This window comes from Tasmannia lanceolata, unplaced genomic scaffold (assembly GCF_043159265.1).
Source record: "Tasmannia lanceolata isolate RefF3 unplaced genomic scaffold, GAP_Taslan_0.1 ptg000015l, whole genome shotgun sequence".
Taxonomy (NCBI): domain Eukaryota; kingdom Viridiplantae; phylum Streptophyta; class Magnoliopsida; order Canellales; family Winteraceae; genus Tasmannia; species Tasmannia lanceolata.
Window position 1 is genome coordinate 25,351,042 of NW_027518692.1, and position 21,256 is coordinate 25,372,297.

The window sequence follows — 21,256 nt, forward strand, 5'->3', positions numbered from 1 at the left end:
ATTCCTTGCTAATGCAGTTTATATATTGTTACTAATCAATTTATATATAGTTATTTTATGTGATAAACTTGATCAATTGTCATGTTTATTAGAACAATCTACTTTGATGTATGAAATAATACTTATATTTGATTGCTCTACATGGAACTTACTACTATGGTATGAGAAAATACCATCGATCTTGGTTTGACCAATCCATTTGCATGCTATTGCTTAGTTACTATGGTTCTTGGTTTTTTTTTAATTAAAGTATTTGTTTTTTTATGAAAACTACTGTCGGTTTATGTAGTTTTACTGCTATGGATGTGTGTTTTTATTTGTACCATGAACTTATGAATACTTTTATGTACAATTTGACTAGTAATGACATAGAAAGATGATAATTGTTACATGTTCTGATGTGGTTATTGCATTTCAATAATGACTACTTGTTCAACTACAAGTAAATGGCGAAAAGAAAAGATTATGTTGTTTTGGGGCAAGTGAGTGGCATATTTTAAACTTGGCAAGTCCAAGTTAATCGTTATAGTGGAGCTATCTACTGTTAGTATAACAATAAGGAGGAGGCAGAATAATGATTCAATGCGTTTATGCGTCAAAACGTGGTAGATTCGCACGAAGAAGTGTCTTTCCAGGTTGTACCTACACCATTGAGTCTATCATGTTCCTTTGTCGAGGTTATTTTCCTTATTTTTGTAGTTGTATATTACATGTTAGACTATCACATTAGGTCCAAATGATGGTTGGAATATTTCCTTTGAGTTTCAATACAATCGAACGCATCTTATTGTATTTTTTGTTTAGTTGCTGTAGGATTTCTTGACAACTGAACAACAATCTCACAGGTTTTCTATTATGTTTCTTTTCCTTCTTTTGTTTTTCCATTTTTGTGATATCAGTTTCCTTTCCTCACCTTTCTGTGGAAAACAAATCAACAGAGCTAAGGTGAGGTTGATAAATTAGAATCCCAGTTTTTCACAAATAGAATGAAAGGATCCTTCATCGTCCATAGACATAAGCTGATAAGCACACTATCGAACCACATCAATATGTGTCTCAATTTCTCTATTTTATTTTTGCTTCTGATATTTTTTTTCTCGTTTTTTCAACATGCCTATTGAACATGGATCATTCATCATTTTTTTTTTTCAACCATACGTGTCGAGGCCAGCCCACCCATCAGAGATTCTAGGTAAGCCCACTGTAGGCCCCGGGATATGAAAAAAACCCTACCAAGAATTAGACCCTTCAAAAGCGACCCGTGCCCGTGGGTCGACCTGGCCCACCCGCAAATTTGCGGGCACGGGTCTGAGATTTAGTGACCCGTCAAAACTAACCCGCGGGTGACCCAACCTGCAAAAACACGGGTCGGGTCGGGTCAACCCGCGGGCACCCGCGTCTCTTTCTATGTCTTTCGTTTACCAAGAATAACTCTAAAATATTCGAAAAATTGAGCTGTTATACAGGTAGTGTCTGTGTATTTCCTACATAGAGGGCCCCCTATGGCCCTATGGATGAATCATGACAAAAAAAGATTTTCAGAACATGGCTCAGCAGATAAATGGTTTAGATCATTTTAGGCCCCACCTATAATTTTAAGTGAAGTAATTTAGGATTTCATGTAAATTACAAAAATACCCTTCCTTTCCTTCTCTTCATTAATGAGAGGGTAGACTCGAGGGGGCTGTCCCAGGTAAGAAAAAGGAGTGAATATATAACTTTTCATCCCACGGTTTGGATCATCCAGTGACAATATTTTCAAAAGTAAACTACTGTTTGAATTTGCGGGTGACCCGCGGTTTGACCCGGCCCACCCGCGGGCCGCGCGGGTCACCAAACATCTCCTGACCCGACCCGTGTGACCCCCACCGCATCACCAGCAGGTTGACCCGGCCCGACCCACCCGTTTGCCAGGTCTAGTTTATCGTTACTTGAAATCACTGACATAAAACTCACTCCTATTCCCTAACCCTCAAAACCCTAATCAATATGGACGAAACCCAAAACCCTCCAACCACCGAAATGCAATCCACAACCATAACCTCCGAAACCCTCCCTTTCGAGAACTTCTCTCGCCGAGTCCTCATAAAAACCATCCTAAATAGACCGGACGGAGGCCTAGGACTCGCCGGAAAAAGGGTTACCGTCGGCGGATGGGTAAAAACCGGCCGAGAACAGGGAAAAGGCTCTTTTGCGTTCTTAGAATTGAACGATGGATCGTGCCCTTCGAATCTTCAGGTTTTAGTCGATGCTTCTGTTTGGAATCTCGGAGATCTTGTTCCTACTGGAACTTGTGTTTTTGTTGAGGGGGAATTGAAGAAACCTCCTGTTGGGACTAAACAGAATGTGGAGCTTAGGGTTATTAGGGTTCTTGAAGTGGGTCCTGTTGATCCTGTTAAGTATCCTTTGCCTAAGACTAAGCTTACTCTTGAGTTTCTTAGGGATGTTGTTCATCTCAGGCCCAGGACTAATACGGTAATTTTTAATTTTTGATTTTCTATTGAGACCCATTTCGAATTTGATGCCAAAATTGGATTTTTTTTTTTTTTGTGTTGAATGCTTGTTGATTTTTTTTATGGAGGGAGAATAAGTAGATTTGTTTATTTTGAGCTGTTGACTAGATTGGAAGAGAAGCTATATGATCTGAAAATAATAATTAGAAGAAGAAAACAGTAGTAAAGATTTATTGGCATTTAGATTAAGCAAGGTAAAATTGAGTTTTTTCTAGCGTAGAGAACTTGTTATCTGTTTTTTTATGGTAAAAAGTAGTTTTTTTTTTTTTGGGTGATCTCGAGCAGTTTTACTAAATTGAAAGAAAAGCTATATGATCTGAAGATAATAAATAATTAAAAGAAGAAATAAGTACTAAAGATTTATTAAATGCCAAAATTGAGTTTTTCTGTACCGCTGCGGAAGTGGATTCAATGATTTTCTGAAAGATGACTGATCTTCAATGTAGATTTTTGATTGATTCTTGTAAGGAGATGCAAGATCACTTATATCAGGGTTAAATCTGTCACTAAACAGGATGAAAAATGAGGAAAAGAATAGAAGAAACATAACCTTCAGTTCTATTTACAAGAAGAAAACAAAGAGATAAAAGAGGAGGAAAATCTCTCTCAAAATTCGTAGAAAGCTCATTAATTTTTTTAATGGCAACAAAATAAGTCAATTTTGTTAGAAGAAGAAAAAAGGTAGTAAAGATTTATTACCAGTTAGCTTAGGTAATTCAAATTTGAGTTTTTCAGCTTTAGAGAACTTGTTCTGTTTTATGGCAGAAAAACAGGTAGATTTTTTAGTAATTTTGAGCAGTTAAAGAAATTGAAAGAAATGCTATATGGTCTGAAAATAATAATTAAAAGAAGAGAAAAGGCAGTAAAGATTTATTGGCAGTTAGATTAAGCGAGCCAAACTTGAGTTTTTCTTAGCCTAGAGAAATTGTTGTTGTTTTTAATGGCAGAAAAAATAAGTAGATTTTTGTTCTTTTGTGATTTCGAGCAGTGAACGAAATTGAAAGAAAGGCTATATGGTCTGAAAATGATAATTAAAAGAAGAAAAATGGTTGTAAAGATTTATTAACAACAAGAAAATACTAATGGGGCACACCGGTTGATATAGAAAGAGAAGGGCAAGCCTGTCAGAATAGTCTTGATCCGATTCCAAACAAACTATTAGAGCCCAATTAGAGTCTAGTTTTCTCTTGTTCTGTGCTTCAATAGATACTTTTCATAGATTTTATTGGTGTTATTGTCAGTTTAGGTGCAAACCTGAACCCAGCTTAAAGCATGCTTAGCAGGTGTTGTTGTTGGGGTTGTGGATCATACTTCTGTGAACTCCATTGCTCAAGGACTGCACTGTTTTTGTTGAAAAGGGTTGATGTTGTGGACCACAATGTGGTTCCATGAGCCAGTAACATATCAAACATAAACCCCAAATAGTTAAAAGTCTTGAAGTTTGACAACATTCTCTGGTGGGAATTTGGTCTTACAGAGCACCCAAATTCAAGGGCGAGATTGGTTTGTATGGTGTTAACTAACCGGCCATGCATTCAAAGTTCGGGGGTTTGACACAGTTAGCTGTGACATGGCGCTGTTGACGATAGCTCCAGTACTTCACAATGACTTGATGATGGGTGGTTGGGTTCCAAAATGGTCAAGGTAAAAGGAGTCTCTATATATTCTAGGCCTTGGGGTATCTACACATATCTTTACATCCAAGGCATGGCCTTTAGTTGGGTATGATCATGGCTTTGCATATGGCGATCCTGTGAAATGACTTGTAGTTGGATATTGAAGGGATGTGGTAAGCGGCAACAAGTTGCTGCTGGGTACGAAGTGGATAATGAGATGACAAAAGGTGGGTCCAGGTGGGATTGTTGCAGTTTGATAGCGTCCGGTTTATTCATTTCTATAAGTTCATCTTTATGTTTTCAAAAGAAAGATTGTTGTCTCAATTGGGCTCTTTTATCTGGCTACTGTTTCAGGCATTGTGTGTGTACATTTTTAGCCGAAGGTTATGGTTGCCAGTCAAAATATTTTTTGGGTGGGTACAACTGCCGTGCGAATTGTCATTGTCGATCATGTTAGGTCCTAGGTAGGAAAGGATCATCCAACTCTCTAATAGTGGAGCTATCTAAAAGTAGGCTTGGACATATGGTCCATGGTCCACCTTATCGCTATTGTGTGGTTATGCATTCCTTCCCCATATGTACTGTATGTTTCCAAACTTTAGACTTGGATGAAGGAACTCGGTATCTTGAGCATTTTTATCAAAGGCATGGATAACATACTCAACTTCCAGTCTAGCTTACTTCTTTCCATTCATCTATGTCAGGGAATTCATTTCAAATCTACTACCTTTTTTCCTTATCACCTAAAATTTTACCAATGTTATGACTGTTTTTTGTGCATGTTTTCAGATATCTGCAGTTGCTCGAATCAGAAATGCACTGGCTTATGCAACCCATACCTTTTTTCAGAAGAATGGATTTCTTTATGTGCAAACCCCTATCGTCACAACTAGTGATTGTGAGGGTGCTGGGGAAATGTTTCAAGTTACAACATTGCTTAGTGATGCTGAGAAGGTGGAGAAGGAGATTAAAAAAAATCCTCCTCCAACAAAAGCTGAAATAGAAGCCGCAAAGCTTCTTATTTCAGAGAAAGGGGGTGTGGTTGCAAATCTAAAATCTGCAAAAGCGAGCAAGGAAGATCTTAATGCTTCTCTGTCTGAACTTAAAAATGCTAAGGAGAATCTTTCAAGGCTGGAAGAGAGATCCAAGCTTAAACCTGGTATTCCTCAAAAGGATGGAAAGATTGATTATACCCAAGACTTCTTCGCCCGCCAGGCTTTTCTAACTGTATCAGGCCAACTTCAAGTTGAGACCTTTGCTTGTGCACTCAGTAGTGTGTATACTTTTGGTCCAACTTTCCGGGCCGAGCACTCTCACACATCAAGGCATCTGGCAGAATTTTGGATGGTAGAGCCTGAGATAGCGTTTGCAAATTTGGAGGTATTTGAAATATTGATCTATGAATCTTAATTAAGTACCAACATGTTGATTACCCCTATCTGGCTTTTTATTGGTTGGTTGGGCTATTTTTTGTAATAATTGTGTCTATTGGGTCCGGTTTAATGTTACGATGGCCTATTTTTTTTCTTCCTTGCATGTTTTTTCGCCTTATCATGATATTTTCAGAATGAACAACAATATCTTTAGGAGAGCCAAAATTTTGGGATTTTGTGAAGTATATTCAGTCATTTAAAATTTGTGTACATTTCACAGGACGATATGAACTGTGCGGAGGCATATGTGAAATTTCTCTGTCAGTGGCTGCTTGACAATTGCCTCGATGACATGGAATTCATGGTTAAAAATTTTGATAAGACGGCCATAGATCGGCTAAAGCTGGTGTCATCAAGCCCTTTTGAGCGTATTTCATATACAGAAGCGGTTGAGCTTCTACAGAATGTCACAGAGAAGAAGTTCGAGAATAAGGTGGAATGGGGCATAGATTTAGCATCTGAACATGAAAGGTATTTGAACTTTATGTTATGAATTTAAGTCTTCCTTCTCTCTTGATTGTTTCTACTGAGTTGATGACATGATGTTTTGTCCAATAATGCAGATACTTGACAGAGGTGATATTTAAAAAGCCCGTCATTGTATATAATTATCCAAAACAGATTAAAGCATTTTATATGAGGCTCAATGATGACTCGAAGACAGTAGCTGCTATGGATGTTCTTGTGCCCAAGGTATGCTGATTTTTGCCTTTGATTTGATAAATTTATTTCATTCCTAAAGTCATCCCAATCACTTCATTTGCACAGTTAGTTACAATATACAATTCTATGGACATAAGAATTGTCTCGAATCGAAACTTTCAAAGGAATCATATCCAAAAATATTCACTATTTGATTAAGATAGTGCTTTATGCAACTGGGTAGATGTCAAGTTCCATTCTCTTTTCAGGTTGGAGAGTTGATTGGAGGAAGCCAAAGGGAGGAGCGGTACGATGTCATTGTTAAAAGGTATTCAAATCTTATCCCTTTCTTTTGTTCAATGCTTGAGATTATTGGCTCCCCTCTGCTTGTACTTGCAGCCACACATACATTTAAAATGACTACACTGAGAATGTAGTTCTTTTAAATTTATGTTATGCAGAGAACTTCATTAGTTGTTGATGTGTGTGATATTCGTGGTTGGATTGTGTTATATTAAATTATTAATTAAATGTTGATATTTAATATGCGTGCAAAATAAGATGCTGCAGTTATGGTGATGTATCAAAAGACCTGCCAATGGACTCACAGAAATGGCTTTTTTTCTTCACTTGAAATTACAGTTATGCCACTTTAGGAACCTTATAACTTTAGTCTGTGGTAACTTTGGTGCGTTGTATGTCACTTCTTTGTAACTTCGAACTTGTAGAGTAGTATTTGACAACTGTAAATATGATGCAGTTAAATTCAAGAGAGAGACAATAAACTCAACTCCAAAATCATATCAAGCAATAGAAGGGGAGAACTATATACAAATAATGCTAGTCTTAGACAGGGAAGCCAAGATTCAAAGCTTAAACCAAAACTCCAATAACATCCATAATAAATGATCTTTGTAACTTTATATAGGGAAAAATGTGAGGAGGCAAAGGTACAAGCGTGGCCCACTTGCTCAATGATCCAAACCATTTATTTGCTAGACTTTGCTATGGATGGGCCATGGAGCAATCTCCACTCCTATTGGAGGATTCTAACTCTCCAATTTGTGGTGACTAAATGGACAGTGAGAAAATATAAAAAGCAATGATCTATATTCATCAAGGAAGCCTCTACAAATTGGAGGGCTAGAATCATCCAGTGGAGGTGGTATGTTTCAGTTTTTGCTCCCCTCTAGAAATCTCCATTGTGTGGGAAGAAGACAGTAATGCAATAAACCTCAATAATGCGGGTTACTCTCGACCTCTGGTGCCAGTAGATTTCATCTGGAGCAATATTACTCAACCTCCTCACCCATTCAAGTGAAGATAGAGGGAATGCTTTCCACTAAAATCTCAGTTAGCACTTGGCCCCTTTGGTCTTCAGCTTGTGAAAGACTACTCAACTTTCAAGGGCACATTTTAGGGCCTTTAATACCTCCATGGACAAATAAGCAAAAGTAGAGGTTTAACACCTTTTCTTGTAAAAACTACGTTTCGACAATATTTTGTAATTGTAAGTATCGATGCATACATTCTATAAACTCTGCAACTTTATTGTTGTTAACTTTTTGGGTAGATAGATGAGGTGATTGGAGAAGTAGGTGACAATAGTGTCGTGGTTTCATCCGAAGAATGTGTTTAACGGAATGCAAGTTGGGTCACCCAGCCCCCTGATTCTTCGAAGTTCAATTTTGATTTAAGCTCGGTTGGTTTTTTGGGCATTGCCGCTATTGGTTTTTTCAAGAAATTGGAGAGGAGAGATGGGGAGGTGTTATTGCCGTCTGATTGGTATCAAAATCTTTTGTTCTGGTAAAGTTATGACATGTGCTATGGCTTTGGTAACCCACTTTGTTTCACATAGTTGTAGTTTGGAACACATACCAGGAACATCTAGTTGGTATTTTGATTGTCTGATTGTTAGATTGTTAATTGCAGGATACTGGAAATGGAACTCCCTCTTGAACCATATGACTGGTACCTTGACCTGCGGCGCTACGGAACTGTCAAACACTGTGGTTTCGGTTTGGGCTTCGAGCGAATGGTTCTCTTTGCTACTGGCATCGACAATATTAGAGATGTGATTCCATTTCCCAGATATCCAGGGCGAGCTGATCTTTGATATCTTTACTAACCGCCTTACCATGAATGGATGTGTGCACCCTTAGATTGATTTTAACATCAGTAACATTTATTATTTATATGGATAGGTATTAAACCTACAACTTTTACTTGTATTTGTTTTAGAATTTTGTTTGACAGAATTCATTCTATACAGCCTGCTTTTGCGGACATCAGCATATGGCAAAACTTGCCTATAGGGTAACAATTTTTTTTCCTTTTGAGGGTGCAAAATTACACTTATTTTTGGTGGTCTATATGTAATGTTCGACTTAACGCATCTCAAGCAACCTTTTAAATTTCAGTTTTGGTGTAGGTTTCAGCTACCACTGAAATTGAAATATTTCGGTTGCGGTTGAAATTTTGGCGGAAATCTTTAAATTTCTGTAAAATTTGAAAAAATTTCGATGGAAATCTTTAACATTTTGGTGGATATTTTGTAAATAAGGGTAATAACAAAATTTTGGCGAATTTCTGTAAAAGTCTAGTTCGTGGTGTATTTCTATTTGCTCCACCCGATTCTCTTCTACCTGTATTACCCGTGCTGTAAAAATGGGAATAAGAAGCATTGAAGAACATGTTCTAAACTTACAGGTGGAACCACAGATTGGCCAAAATAAAGATTTAAGAATTTGGGGAGTTACGGGGTTTTCAATCAGACAGAAATTTTAAAAGGGGACTAATATCCACACTGCCATATTTTGATAATATCAGTACTCACTTTGTTTTAATCACGGCTGTTACAATACTATCGACATCCAATCAGAAGCGTAAAACAAAGTGAGTAATAACATTATCAAAATATGCCCCCCTTTAAAAATTGGATAAACATGACATCTCAAAAGAATATATAGTCTGATTGTGAAATTATTTTTTTTGAAAGATGACAATTTTATTGATACTATGAAAGGTACACTTGGGGACCAGGGGTCCCAACTTACATTACATAGCAGCAACATATTTATCTGGCTAGAAGCATACTCCTAAGCCAGTAGGGTAACTAAAAGAAGGATACTCTGTACCATAGGCACAAGTACGAACTCTTCCTCCAGACCTCGTTATACAAGTGATAATTACACACCAAATGGAGGTTTTGCTGAAAGCAGCCCTACATTCCAATTAAGAATCAACAAAACAAACACTTTTCAACCCTACACTTCATGCTGGGTGATAAATTTCAGTCATGCCCACCTTCCCAAATAGAAGTTATGACTTCCCAAGAACCTCACTAAAACTATGACCTACAGATTTCATCTTATAAAATGGAACCACTAAAACTCTGAGCTTAAACCTCACTAATGGGGTCTCATTAACTTTTGAGTATCGATTTGCTTCTTAAAATTGTACATGCACTTTTGAAAGGACTAAATCATCCTCAAGGATAGTAAATTCACAAAGAAAATATGAGAAAATATGTTCACTTCTCCTTCAGACCTATCTGCACTGGTTTGAATGCTGCCAAGACGACAGCAATCTTACATGTAAGAAACCCAGCAACCCCCACAAAGAGTTCCTGTGGAGTCAATACTATAGTTTCACTTCCAAAGCCATACTTTACTGCTATGATAGCCAAGGCTAATGTCAATGCTAGGGTTGATAAGGGCCCCTTAAATCCTCCAAAGACTTGTGGGTTCCTTTTCGTGTTCATGGCAGACAATGTAGGAGTTGGTAATCCGTCAACTGAATTCTGCAAGAGCAACAAATAAAGGAAGCCGCCAATTCCACCAATAAAGAAGGTAACAGCGGCTCTATCAGTAGCAGAGAAGGCTAAAATTGATGACCCAGTTAAGATAAGCATGGCATCATAGAGTAGCAATGAGAACTTGAGGTCTGCGTACTCCCTCATGCTTTCCTCATTTGATATGTTTTGGTTTGAGAGCAATGTTGATCGAGAGATATCCGTGTTAAATATGGTAAAAGAGTCAAGACCATCTAGTTCAGTTACAAGGCAAGGTCTTAGTTCTGCCATGGATGCACTCTCACCCTCTCCAAGCAGTATATCTTCGGCAACAAACTCGTACTGTAATCCACTGTACTGGCTTAGTTTGTTGCTATCTTCTGTTGAAGTAGACGAAAATTGTTTTGGGGTGATAACAGTCAAGGTCACGCCTCCTAATCTCCAGCAACCTGGCCTTGAAAATAAAGAGGAGAAGCCAGTCATCATGTGTAAATAATATAGCTGTTATTTATTTGCATGTCTTGTGTGCACATGCCTCTGTTTGGCAAGTGAAATCAGTGTTTGAAAACGTGGATGCGGGTCAGAACACAGCCAAAGCAAATCCTAGTTGACTGAGCACAACGTGGTCGACTACTCAGTTGACAGTTGACGTGGCTGAGTACTCAGTTGATGCAGTAATAACTCGGGAGAGTCAAAGAAGTTTTGATGGACTTTGTAGGGCGAAATGCGGAATTGGAGAAGAACACGGCCAAGGTAAAAGGGAGTCAACTCGGGGGAGTCCACGATGAGTCGGAGGAGTTTTGAAACTATAAGTGAAATAATAAAAGATTGTCGACTTGGGGGAGTCCACGATGACTTGGGAGAGTTTTGAAATCAAAAGTGAAATGATATGCGAATCAGTACAGGATGTTAAAGTATAAAAGATTAAATAACACCATCTTTAACGGCTTAAGCTTGAGTAATTAGTTTTTTCAGGTATCTGAGCAAATTGCCTGGGTTCAAACCTCCTTGATAGTAAAAATTCACATGTAATGGCCAACCCAAAAAAGAGGGGCCACATGTGCCACGTGTAGGCCAACCCTAAAAGTGTAGGTCCATGCGTGAGGGGGATGTTAAAAGTATAAAAGATTAAATAATGCCATCTCCAACAGCTTAAGCTTTTGGAGTAATTGGTCGTTTGACACAGGTGACACAAGTGGACACCAACAGATACCTTGTATGTGACACTAACCTGATTCGAGACCGATCCAAAGTGCTTCAACTTCTCCTAGTTTAGGTCCCTTAAAAGTAATCTTATCAACAGAACCTCTTTGGAAGTGGAGAAGTTCAGAAGCTGCCATCGCCTTCAAACGTCCCGGATTTTCGGATCTAGTTGAAGGTATTCTCTGTAATATTGAATCACCATTAACATCTATCAAGCAGAGTAATATTGCAGCATTTGAGTCACTCAGACTTGATCCAAAATCACGACTTGTCTGTAGCTGCACGATATAGAATGAGCATGATTCATCCACATTGAAGGAACTGTATATTTCCTCCAGTGAAGATTCTGTGCGGATATTCACTTCTGTGGCCGGAAGAAGTTGCTGAGGTTTTGCAAATCCCTGGAAATCTGTGACAAGAACTCCTTGTTATTTTCATGAAACCATCTAAAGTTTCTGAAAATTAAGTTATAGCTTTTGGTTAAAAAAAGTGCATTCAAATACTGTCATGTTAGATCTTATACAACATCCCAAAATGTTCACATTATGGTAGATAATATATTAATTTTTTTAGAGTACTAATTTAGAAGAAGAGAGCATCTGAATATTACATAAGAATAAAGGAAAATTTCCAACGCCTAGTATGATGAATTTGCGTAACTGTGCATGCAAGTTAACTAGATATATAATACATAATATAAATATTAACAGGAAGCACTTATGTACTTATGAAGGGGTAAGGGAATGTAGCTCAATTGTTGAGGCTGTTTTTCTCAACCTTGACGTCGCAGGTTCGATCCCAGCTTACCTGCTAAAAAAAGGAAGCACATATGTTCTCATCATTTAATTGATATTCTGAAAATTTTAATTCATTTAATGTATTGATGATGATATGCAATTGAAGGTAGATTGGCGTAGTTATCTATTTCCAGGAAATTTTTTTTTTTTTTGAAAAATGACATATTTCATTAATATTAAACTAGCATTTGGGACCAGGAGTCCCATTCTACGATACAATATGTTTGAATAGAGAGCTAGCACTGGCATACCCGAGACTAACAAGTAAGCACAGAGTTACAACACAAAAATCAATTACCCATCACCTCCCCCTTTCTTCTTTTTGTCAGATAACATGCGATATTAGATTAAAAGAGTTCTTGTACACCTTTGCCAGAGCCCTTCAGAAAGCGCGGTTTACTCTGATGTGGTAAGAGAAACCATGCTAGCAAATTGAAACCCTAAGGCAGAAGAGCAGCTTCAAGATTTAAAATAACCGGTAAAAATCCTGAAAGGAAACTTCAGGATATTGGCCAATATTTTCTGCTGCTGTTAACACCAGAACCTGACTTGGATAGTCATAAGAATCACTATCACCAAAACTTAAAACCTTTTAAAAGTTCCCCGAAAAGCTACCAACTCTCATGAGGCTAAACTTCAAAGAAATCCCTATCAGCTTCAAGAGAAACTAAAAGGATTCAAAACCAAAACACGTGGCTTCTCAAGCCTAGATGAATCCACAACCCGCCAGATAACCCAGCACCTAGAAACTGCAAGAAATAACTTCATTTTCCATAAATTATCTATTTCTTACCTTCCCCTCCTTAACTTCCTCTATATCTTCTTTCTTTTTTCTCACTCTTTCCTCTTCATTTCGGGCCGGAAGACTTTTAGACAGGGTTATTACCCTCAGCCCCTTTAAGCTCCTTTCCCAATCCAACATCTTTACTCTCCATCAAATTTCTAATTGCCATCGAGCGAAATAACTTTTTTGTGGCTTCCAAATCTTCATCATAATCGATTCCAAAAACATCTCCAATTGCTAATAGTTCATTCATTTCCTCACAGGGAACAACAGCATCTTTCTCCATTTCCGGAGATTACATTAAAATTGAGTTCGCCTCCTGCATTTCTTCAACGATGCCTATCCGGTTTCAGACCTCTAGGCTGACTTCCCGATCAAGAGTGTCCCTTGACTCTTGAGACACACCTTCAGGGGGACTCACATTTTTTCTAGCCGTTCTATCTCCACCGCCTTAATCTCCTCCCATCGCAAACAACGAGCATGACGCTCTTCTGCTAGAGCCATCTTGAAGAAGTCCATCTTATAAATCTGAACAAAAACTTCCTTTGGGTCGGATTTTTCTGACATTAGGAGAAATCGTTCTCTGTTGTCCAAAGCCTCCCTCTTAAACTGCTTCCATTTTTGTTTCAGAATTTTCATTGATACCTCCTTGGGTGTCGGGCACTCTTCTGATGCCAGAATTTCATTGTATTCTAAGTCTCGAAGAAACTGTAGGTCACCCACCTCAAACGATGCCGCCTCCCACTTCCTTGGGGAAGAAGAGGAAGAAGCCATTGAAGGGAAGAGAGGTCTAAAAGGTTTATCAAAATACTTCAAAATGGTGCTAAACTGATTTTTGGGGTCCTCTCTCTTACGGAAGCTCAGGAGGTTCCGTTTGAAGAGAGACAAACCGCCCTTTGTGGCTGATAAATATTTTTCCCGGTCAACGCCCCCTCCCTTTATGACATGAATCCATATTTTGGAAGCGAGAGTCTGAAATCAAGACACCTGTATCTTTCAATCGATTCTTAGTATTCTTCAAAACATTTTTCGATACAGAGAAGTTCTTTTTCTTTCTAAAGAAGCGATTTTTTATTTTGACAGCCTTTTCAACTGACACTGGTTCAAAGCTACCGTCAGATATATCCTTTCTTGAACCTTTTCCCATAAGAATACTCGATTTAGCTTTTAAAGACTTTTGACCAGATCTTTCTTTTGATCTGACCGAAATACCTTTCAATGATGGGACTGAACTTTGCAAGGCTTCAGGCTGGGTGACCATTCCTGATGTTGCAGAAAATTCAAATTCAGGGGTAGGTGGAATCAACGGTTGCTTTCCACTGGAAGTGACCAAATTGCCCTCAGAGACTACCGGAGAGGGCCCATTCACCGGCGCTTCCACTACCGGAGGGGAGTCAACGGGGGGCCCTACATCCTTAAATGGCTTTAAGGGTTCCTTTACCAACTTCAGTCCAATGGGGTAAATCATAGAATCTACCATGATATTGATGAAGGATGGCAAACAGTTCCATAAAGGAGTTAAAACCTTAACACAAGCAAATTCCATAACGGGAATCCAAAACCTGACCGAAATGTCGGCCCAGGGTTTCCACAGTTGAGAGGGACCAAGCATAAAGTGGGATGTTAGAGAATCTCAGTTTCACCGTCCTTGCACCAGTATTTAAGATTGGAGACCAAGGCTGGAGGGAAACGAGATAGCCTCCCCAAGCATCACCCCCTTTTCGAAGGATGGAGGTAGCTTGACTCTGAGATTCAAAAGTAAAAAGCATAGAAAGAGGACTCAGACAAAAAGGTTTACTAAGCAGAGGCAACTCCCATTGTCTTTTAGCCCAGAACCAAAGCTCCTCCACAAGAGCCCTTTTTCTCAAGGTCCCTATCAAGCAGCATTTTAAGAACTTCTTCCTATCATTAACGACTTCAATAGGTATAGATATTACAGGATTACCTTCCCTGGAAGGCTCAGGGAAGGTATTGTGAGGCATCTTTGGAACCCATATCTTGCCAGAGTTAGCCTTTCTTCCAAAATCTACCTTTGCACTGAGCTTCGGCTCCAAGCATTTCCTTCAGATATTCCGCAGACCAAAGTTATAGTATTTACATTTCAAACATTTCCAGTCACTGATACTATACTTTGATTCAGGCCTTCTGCCATTTACATTCCTTTTTTTAAACTCCAACCTCCTATTCATCAATCCCAAATTCTCCTGGCTCCCAAGGGTCAGGAATAAGATCTGTGGGGAATCCATGGAGGCTCTGTATTCACCCCTTGACTAAGGAAAATCAAAGATCTTTGGCAGCACCTTTTGGAGATATTAAGAGTACAGAAGGCTTCTTGAGCTGAGTAACCACAGTCCATGAGATCTAGATAGGACGGGGATACCCATTCAAGGTTACAATCACAAATGCACTGGTCTGAGAGTTTGAGCCCAGCCGGAAACTGAGCTCGCTGTCCGAAATTGGCTTGCCGACGTTTGAAAAAATCCCGGACAGACATTTTTACATTTTTCAAAAAATCTATTTCCTGCTAGATTTGGGCAGAAGATAGGAGCAACACCCACAGGCCAAAAAAAATTGATGCCACTGCTTCATGCAACATGAGAAAGGGCCACTAAAGATGGGGATGCTTGTGTAGGGATCTATTGGTTGTAATGAGGAGGCTTGCTAGAAGCAGGAGCTAAAAGGAAGTGGGAAGGGGTTTGGGGGATGGGATAAGAGAGAGAGAGAGTCCAAATGATATTTCCAGGCGATTTTTAACTAGTAAAACACAACAGAACTTATTAAAAGCTGATGTTTTCGAAAGTTTGGAAATGCTAGTTTTTTCATTGCCCTTGTAGCATTTCCAAACTTTCATAATACAATTTCCTAATTTTGAAAATTTTTGGATTCTTTCATTATCTTTATGTATATGATAAATGCATCTTCATTTTGCTTGCTTCATAGGGGTGCATAAACTTCCATTTTTTCACCTTTTTCTTTCTGCAACTATAATTACAGCAACGTCATTTCCCACGTCTGGGATGCCGAGTGAAGTCATATATGGGGTACAATATCATGTCTACATGTTGATACAGCAATAACCATTTCCATTTGATTTTCTCCAAAATTTAAAATTGTTACAAGAGTGAACTTCTCACATACAGAGAGACTATTAACTTCTAAAGAAGCCCAAGGCATCTAGGTTCGCCTTGTGTCTAAAATAGCTTCTCAATTTATGGATTTTTAAAGTACATCATTTTCAGCGTTGTCTGTGGCATCGATAGCATAAGATACTATTGTCAAGCTACTTCACAATTCTAGATCACACCTGAAACTGAAATGCCAATGAAAATTTACCTTGGAATGCAAATTCTTTCGAACAAGGAACAAAGTGAGGATGGCCAATTTGCTTGCTGATGCCACTTTTCAGGAGTGAAACTCCAAAAACCCCTCCCAGTAAGCGAGTATTTTGGTGCCATGTCATGGGAAAATCACCAGGAACAGGAGATTTTAGATGCTTCAAAGAGAGTATCTCCATTCCTATGAATTTTAACTGACAGTTCAAAAAAACAGAGTTCAATTTATTGGGATCAAGTGGTGACAATATAAACGAAGTACATAGTCAACAAATCAAAGAACCAATATCCAACTGAGTTGTTACAAAAATGATATTATAAAATCGGCCCTTATGGTAGCTGACTCACCTTCTCGTATTGGACCAAGTGATAAAACCAACCTTTTGCGGCTTCCCTAGCAATGCAAATTTGTGTATCTGATCATGTTAATCCGTGGGTTCACAGCCCATTCTAGCAATAAATTACACTATTTATGATTAACATAAAAGAAAAGGATCAAGCAGTTTAATCAACGTGCATAAACTACGATTAAAAAAAAAGAAGGGCGGCCCAATGCACGAGGCTCCCGCCATTGCAGGGTCTGGGGAGGGCTAGATGTACGCAGCCTTACCCCTGCTTTGCAGAGAGGCTGTTTCCGTGACTCGAACCCTTGACCACCAGGTCATAATGGAGCATCAGCAACCTTAACGTCCAGGAACTACGATAACAATTTTATTTTCTTTTGAACCAGTAAAATAACAAACTCTATTCACCTTTGTTTCCAAAAAGTGGAGGATCATCAGATGTTATCCTAGGGAAAATGTACCGACATACGCCCCTGAATCGATATTCCACTCCTTGCACACTGAAAACCTATCCAACCTCCCTAGCACAGAATCAACCCAATTGCTTAACTAGGTAAATTTAAAACCACTAATGAGAATGCCAACCAAATTATTCTTATTGATGAAATTTCCACACTGTTTCATATTTGTGGTTTCCCTATCATTTCTTCACTTCTAATGGGAATACGGGAGTGTATTAAAATCTCTGCCAACACACCCTGGGAGGGACCATCTGATGCCAAAGCATCCCCTTGGAGTCTTTACATTAGCCTAGTTTTGTTCATTAGTCTAGGATTTTGTCATTTGTTGCAATAGCCTGAAAGAAATTGGCAGCGCACCTCTCGGTTAGAGTCTGTGCTAACTGTTCAAAAGGATCCAGATCTGGAGTTAGATTTCTTCTTTTTTCTAGATCTATGGACGAGTTCCTTGTGATATTTTGAATCTGGAGTTAGGTTATTCCATTCCAGAGTTGGAGGTTTAAATCTGTTCATTAGTTTCAATTGGAATCGGTTTTTTCATCCCTAAACCTGCTTGCCTACAACTCACTTCACTGACACGGAGGACTCTCATGCAGGATCAAGAGACCATAGCATTTTCAGAGATTGATTACCCTGAGCAAAGAAGCAGGATTCGTACCTGAAGTTGGGGATTCGCGAATCCCCGAATCGTGAATCCAAACCGTGATTCGATTCGAATCCCCGATTCTGGGGAACCCCGATTCCCAATTTATAAAAACCCCGATTCCCACTTTATAGGAACCCTGATTCCCAGGCGATTCCCGACTCTCTGGCAAACCCACGATTCCCGCTTCCAACCATCCCAGGAGCCTTCGATTCCCGCTTTCGAATCCCGAATCGAATCCCGCTTTCGATTCCCGCCTTGGCAACCTTGACCCTGAGTTTGATGAGGGTGCCATTATTGAGGACTTCTGCATAAGTCTGCTGGAGGATGATTTTGTTGAGGAGGATTTCACGGAGCATGGTCTTGGATTAGGGCTTCCCATTGCTATTGCGCCAGTCCAAGAGTACATTGCCAAATTTCTAGCTTCCATGCTGTTCAGGAGAGACTTACACATTCATGACCATTCACAGGTGCCTTCCTTAGCTCTATTCCCCCATACATTCAGAGCCACTTCCAGAGCGCACGATGGGCATTGCAGCGAGTGGTGACTATTATGAAGTTATGGTTCTGAACTGGGATTGGATCATCTACATATTTGATCCCAGTGGAATACCATGATGGCAGGCTGGTGGCGAACTCGAGGACAAGTTCTTCAAGAAAGGGAGTTTGATGCAAGAGCATCACCATCTCCTTTTCACCTAATCCAATTCACTCCACAACATCCTCCTCCTTGGATCATTGGGCCTGACAACTGCAGTGAGCATTCATCTAAAATGACTATCAATCATTGAGAAGACAATCAATAAAGAGTAGTGTCTTCTTGGAATTCTCCTCAGCAGCATTCTCGAAGTCGAAAACGACAAGTATCCCTTGTGATCGTCCCTTGCTGCGACATGCATCAATTCAAATTGTGTCACAACTGCCAGATGGATTTTGACAGTCAAATTCTTCATCATGGGACTGCATTTAGAAGCCTCAATCAATCTTTCTGAAGAGTTGTCAGACAGAATCAAAGATAGGAAAGGAGAGTTGTACCAACATGATTTTAAGCATTTCCTTTACCTCCAGCCATTTCTTCCATCGATCTTCCTCATCCATCCAAATGGAGGTCAGCGGCTTAACTTGGCTGCTCGGAAAATCATTTACTTCCATCTTGACCTTGCTTTATCAACTTTTAACCCTCTCCTCCACATGACACATCCATAACTCTCTCTTCATCTCCCCTTGAGATAGCCACACTACCCGATTTGGATGGTTCATTAGAAAAGGAGTAGGTCCCATTGTTGTTCTCTTGGAACTTCTCAACTTCCAACAAGCCGTCTAAATCATGGGGCGAAGACTACAGTAACACTTTCCTTCATGTACCAATCTTCTGCATCCAAGGCTTCAAGCTAAAGATAACTAATGATAATAAATGATTAAAATGCTTCCAGTGGACACAATGGAAACACTAGGAATAACTAAAACCAACATTTTAAAAGAAGCATTGAATCATAGCCATTATAAGTTGCTCACCATGCCATGAGAATTTCATTCATGTGGTTTGTTTTCAAAAAGATCTTGTTATGCTATTAAAGAAACAACAGTTACAAAGTCTAGTAACAAAACCCATGAATTCAGACTACTGATCAATGATGAAAACCATACATACAATGGCAAATGAAAAAAAAAAAAGCCTGATCTACAACAAAGAGGTATTTTTTTATTGGGTTGAGCCCTTGTGATTCCTGGAAAGATTTTCTAGTTCATGGTCAGATAAGCATAAACAAAGCCAATCTTTTGGCCTTGGATGGAAGTGACAGATTTCCAGATTTCCCCGACTTAAAGCACATTCGATTCTCTATAAAACACACAATTTCCATCTCTTACAAATGAAGTCATTCGAAAACTACATAATTACAGGATAAGCCCAGAAAATTGAAATGCAACAATATCAATTGATACAGAAGAGAAAAAAAGCTTTTATATTGATCCAAATAATGTACCCATGTGATAAGGATAGAGGAAGAGGAGAAGAGGTTAGATACTCCACAAGTCCATCAGTCAATGAAAGCCATAATACACCTTGAGATTCAAGGTTTGCCATGAAAATAAATTCTACTGTTGTAGGGTTTCATTAGATTTTGATAGCTTTTGTAGATATGGGAGAGAGGAATAATAGTATATTAAATCATAAGAGCAATGAATCTCCATACCACCTTAATAGCTTTCCATCTTCATCATCCTGGGAGCAAGCAATAGACGTGTTTTTGTGTGCTTCTGAGTGTTTCACTGTGCTGTCTATGAAGATTTTTCAAGTAAGATATTCTCTTGCCAGTTAAGAAACCATAGGACAATAACTCATATTGAGAAAGGGAAATGTTATCAGCACTACTGTATTTTGATGAGGGCACTCCTCGCTCTATTAAAAGAATGGTATGGTCCGCACCATAGGATGATCCAAACCGTCCATTAGATGGGCCAAAGAGTAAATAGATTGTGCACCAAAAATTATTTCCATAGGTTGATCCTAACCCTCCGATCTATAGAGGGTTAGGATCAACCTTCTAACATTCAGATCTGAGAGTTAGGATGAACCTATAGAAATGATTTTTGGACACAACCTATTTAGGCAGTGGCCCATCTAATGGACAGTTTGGATCATCATATGATGTGGGCCATACTGTACTTCTAATAAAGTGAGAAGTGCCCTCATCAAAATACAGTAGTGCTGATAACATTTTCCATTTGAGAAATCCTCTATTTGGGGAATGAAATTCTCACACCCGAAAAACGGGAATAAGTTTTATTCCAGCTATGAGCGTAAGCGTATAGGTCAAAACGAGATGGTGGCCACAATCCATGTTTAAGCTTTTTTCTATCCAAAACAAACAACGAATGAGTGGAGTGAATTTCATTTCATTTTCTTATCCGCAGATTAAACAGTCCTCGAATAAATGATTGTAGTCCTCGGATTACCAAAGTTACGTGTCTCCCTCAACCACCTATCCTATGATGTAATTCTGAAATAAGCATGGTTTTAAATTTCGGATTTCGGTGGAGACCGACACCGAAATCACCCAAAACCAAAACGGTCATTTATTTCAGCCGAAATTTCGGTCAAAATTTCAGTTTTTCTGAAATTTTCCCCAAAAAATCTGTTTTTTTTTAATATTTCACCGAAATTTAATATTGAATGAAATATTAATTTCAGGTTTTGTACCAGATTTCGACCGAAAATTTGAAATTTCAAGGTCCGAAACCGGTACCGAAACCAAAATTTTAAACCTTGGAAATAAGTAACCCCCTCCTTCGAGGTTATATAAGACCTTAGAAAAAACATGAAAAATGAGCTTAATGTAATAAAAAGACCTAAATACCATTTATTTTTAGTGATTGAAAATACAGTATCAGTTTGCTATAGCCATTGAAAATTCACTTAATAAAGGTTGGTTTGCTATAGCCATTGAAAACTCACTAAACAAAACTTCTATTTAATTGTAATAGCCATTGAAAATTCACTTAATAAATGTTTTATCTAACAAACTCTAATGTCTATTGAAGAGTACATTCTTTTGCTTAAAACATTCAATTTTTAGTGACTTAAAATTATCATTTAAGAAGCTAATGTCTATTAAAGAGTAGTTTATTTCTTTCTTTTAATGATATTAAGAGGGCATGTTTTTCAACCATGGAATATTGGCCGGCCCATCCATGCA

The 21,256-nt window shown here is 38.7% G+C and overlaps 2 protein-coding genes across 6 annotated transcripts; one reads left to right on the forward strand and one right to left on the reverse strand.

Moving 5' to 3' along the window:
• The first annotated feature begins 1,942 nt into the window (after positions 1-1,942).
• Positions 1,943-8,492, forward strand: LOC143845693 (asparagine--tRNA ligase, cytoplasmic 1-like). Its single transcript, XM_077354099.1, has 6 exons — positions 1,943-2,475; positions 4,919-5,509; positions 5,783-6,033; positions 6,126-6,255; positions 6,474-6,532; positions 8,137-8,492. Exons 1-6 carry the CDS (start codon positions 1,990-1,992, stop codon positions 8,318-8,320), a joined length of 1,701 nt encoding a protein of 566 aa, XP_077210214.1. The 5' UTR covers positions 1,943-1,989; the 3' UTR covers positions 8,321-8,492.
• A 1,107-nt stretch (positions 8,493-9,599) lies between these two features.
• LOC143845694 (Lipase/lipooxygenase, PLAT/LH2 family protein) lies at positions 9,600-19,901 on the reverse strand. Of its 5 annotated transcripts, none has more exons than XM_077354102.1 (5): positions 19,757-19,901; positions 16,115-16,297; positions 11,978-12,010; positions 11,229-11,609; positions 9,600-10,446 (listed from the first exon to the last, which is right to left on the reverse strand). In XM_077354102.1, the coding sequence occupies exons 2-5, from the start codon at positions 16,293-16,295 to the stop codon at positions 9,737-9,739; spliced, it is 1,305 nt and encodes a 434-aa protein (XP_077210217.1). In that variant the 5' UTR covers positions 16,296-16,297; positions 19,757-19,901; the 3' UTR covers positions 9,600-9,736. The 5 variants fall into 5 exon arrangements, with proteins under 5 accessions (XP_077210217.1, XP_077210215.1, XP_077210218.1 ...); XM_077354100.1 differs by having other exon boundaries at positions 16,115-16,310; XM_077354103.1 differs by having other exon boundaries at positions 19,754-19,901.
• Between the last annotated feature and the right edge of the window lie 1,355 nt (positions 19,902-21,256).

Excerpts from the sequence above, each read along its gene's own strand:
- LOC143845694 (XM_077354102.1), bottom strand. The coding sequence starts at position 16,295 with ATGGAGATACTCTCTTTGAAGCATCTAAAATCTCCTGTTCCTGGTGAT. Across the intron at positions 12,011-16,114 it reads GAAAGAATTTGCATTCCAAG|CAGGTAAGCTGGGATCGAAC; the intron begins GTAAATTTTCAT and ends TCCTTTTTTTAG. Across the intron at positions 11,610-11,977 it reads ATCGAACCTGCGACGTCAAG|ATTTCCAGGGATTTGCAAAA; the intron begins GTTGAGAAAAAC and ends TTCTTGTCACAG.
- LOC143845693 (XM_077354099.1), top strand. The coding sequence starts at position 1,990 with ATGGACGAAACCCAAAACCCTCCAACCACCGAAATGCAATCCACAACC. Across the intron at positions 2,476-4,918 it reads TCAGGCCCAGGACTAATACG|ATATCTGCAGTTGCTCGAAT; the intron begins GTAATTTTTAAT and ends GCATGTTTTCAG. Across the intron at positions 5,510-5,782 it reads TAGCGTTTGCAAATTTGGAG|GACGATATGAACTGTGCGGA; the intron begins GTATTTGAAATA and ends TACATTTCACAG.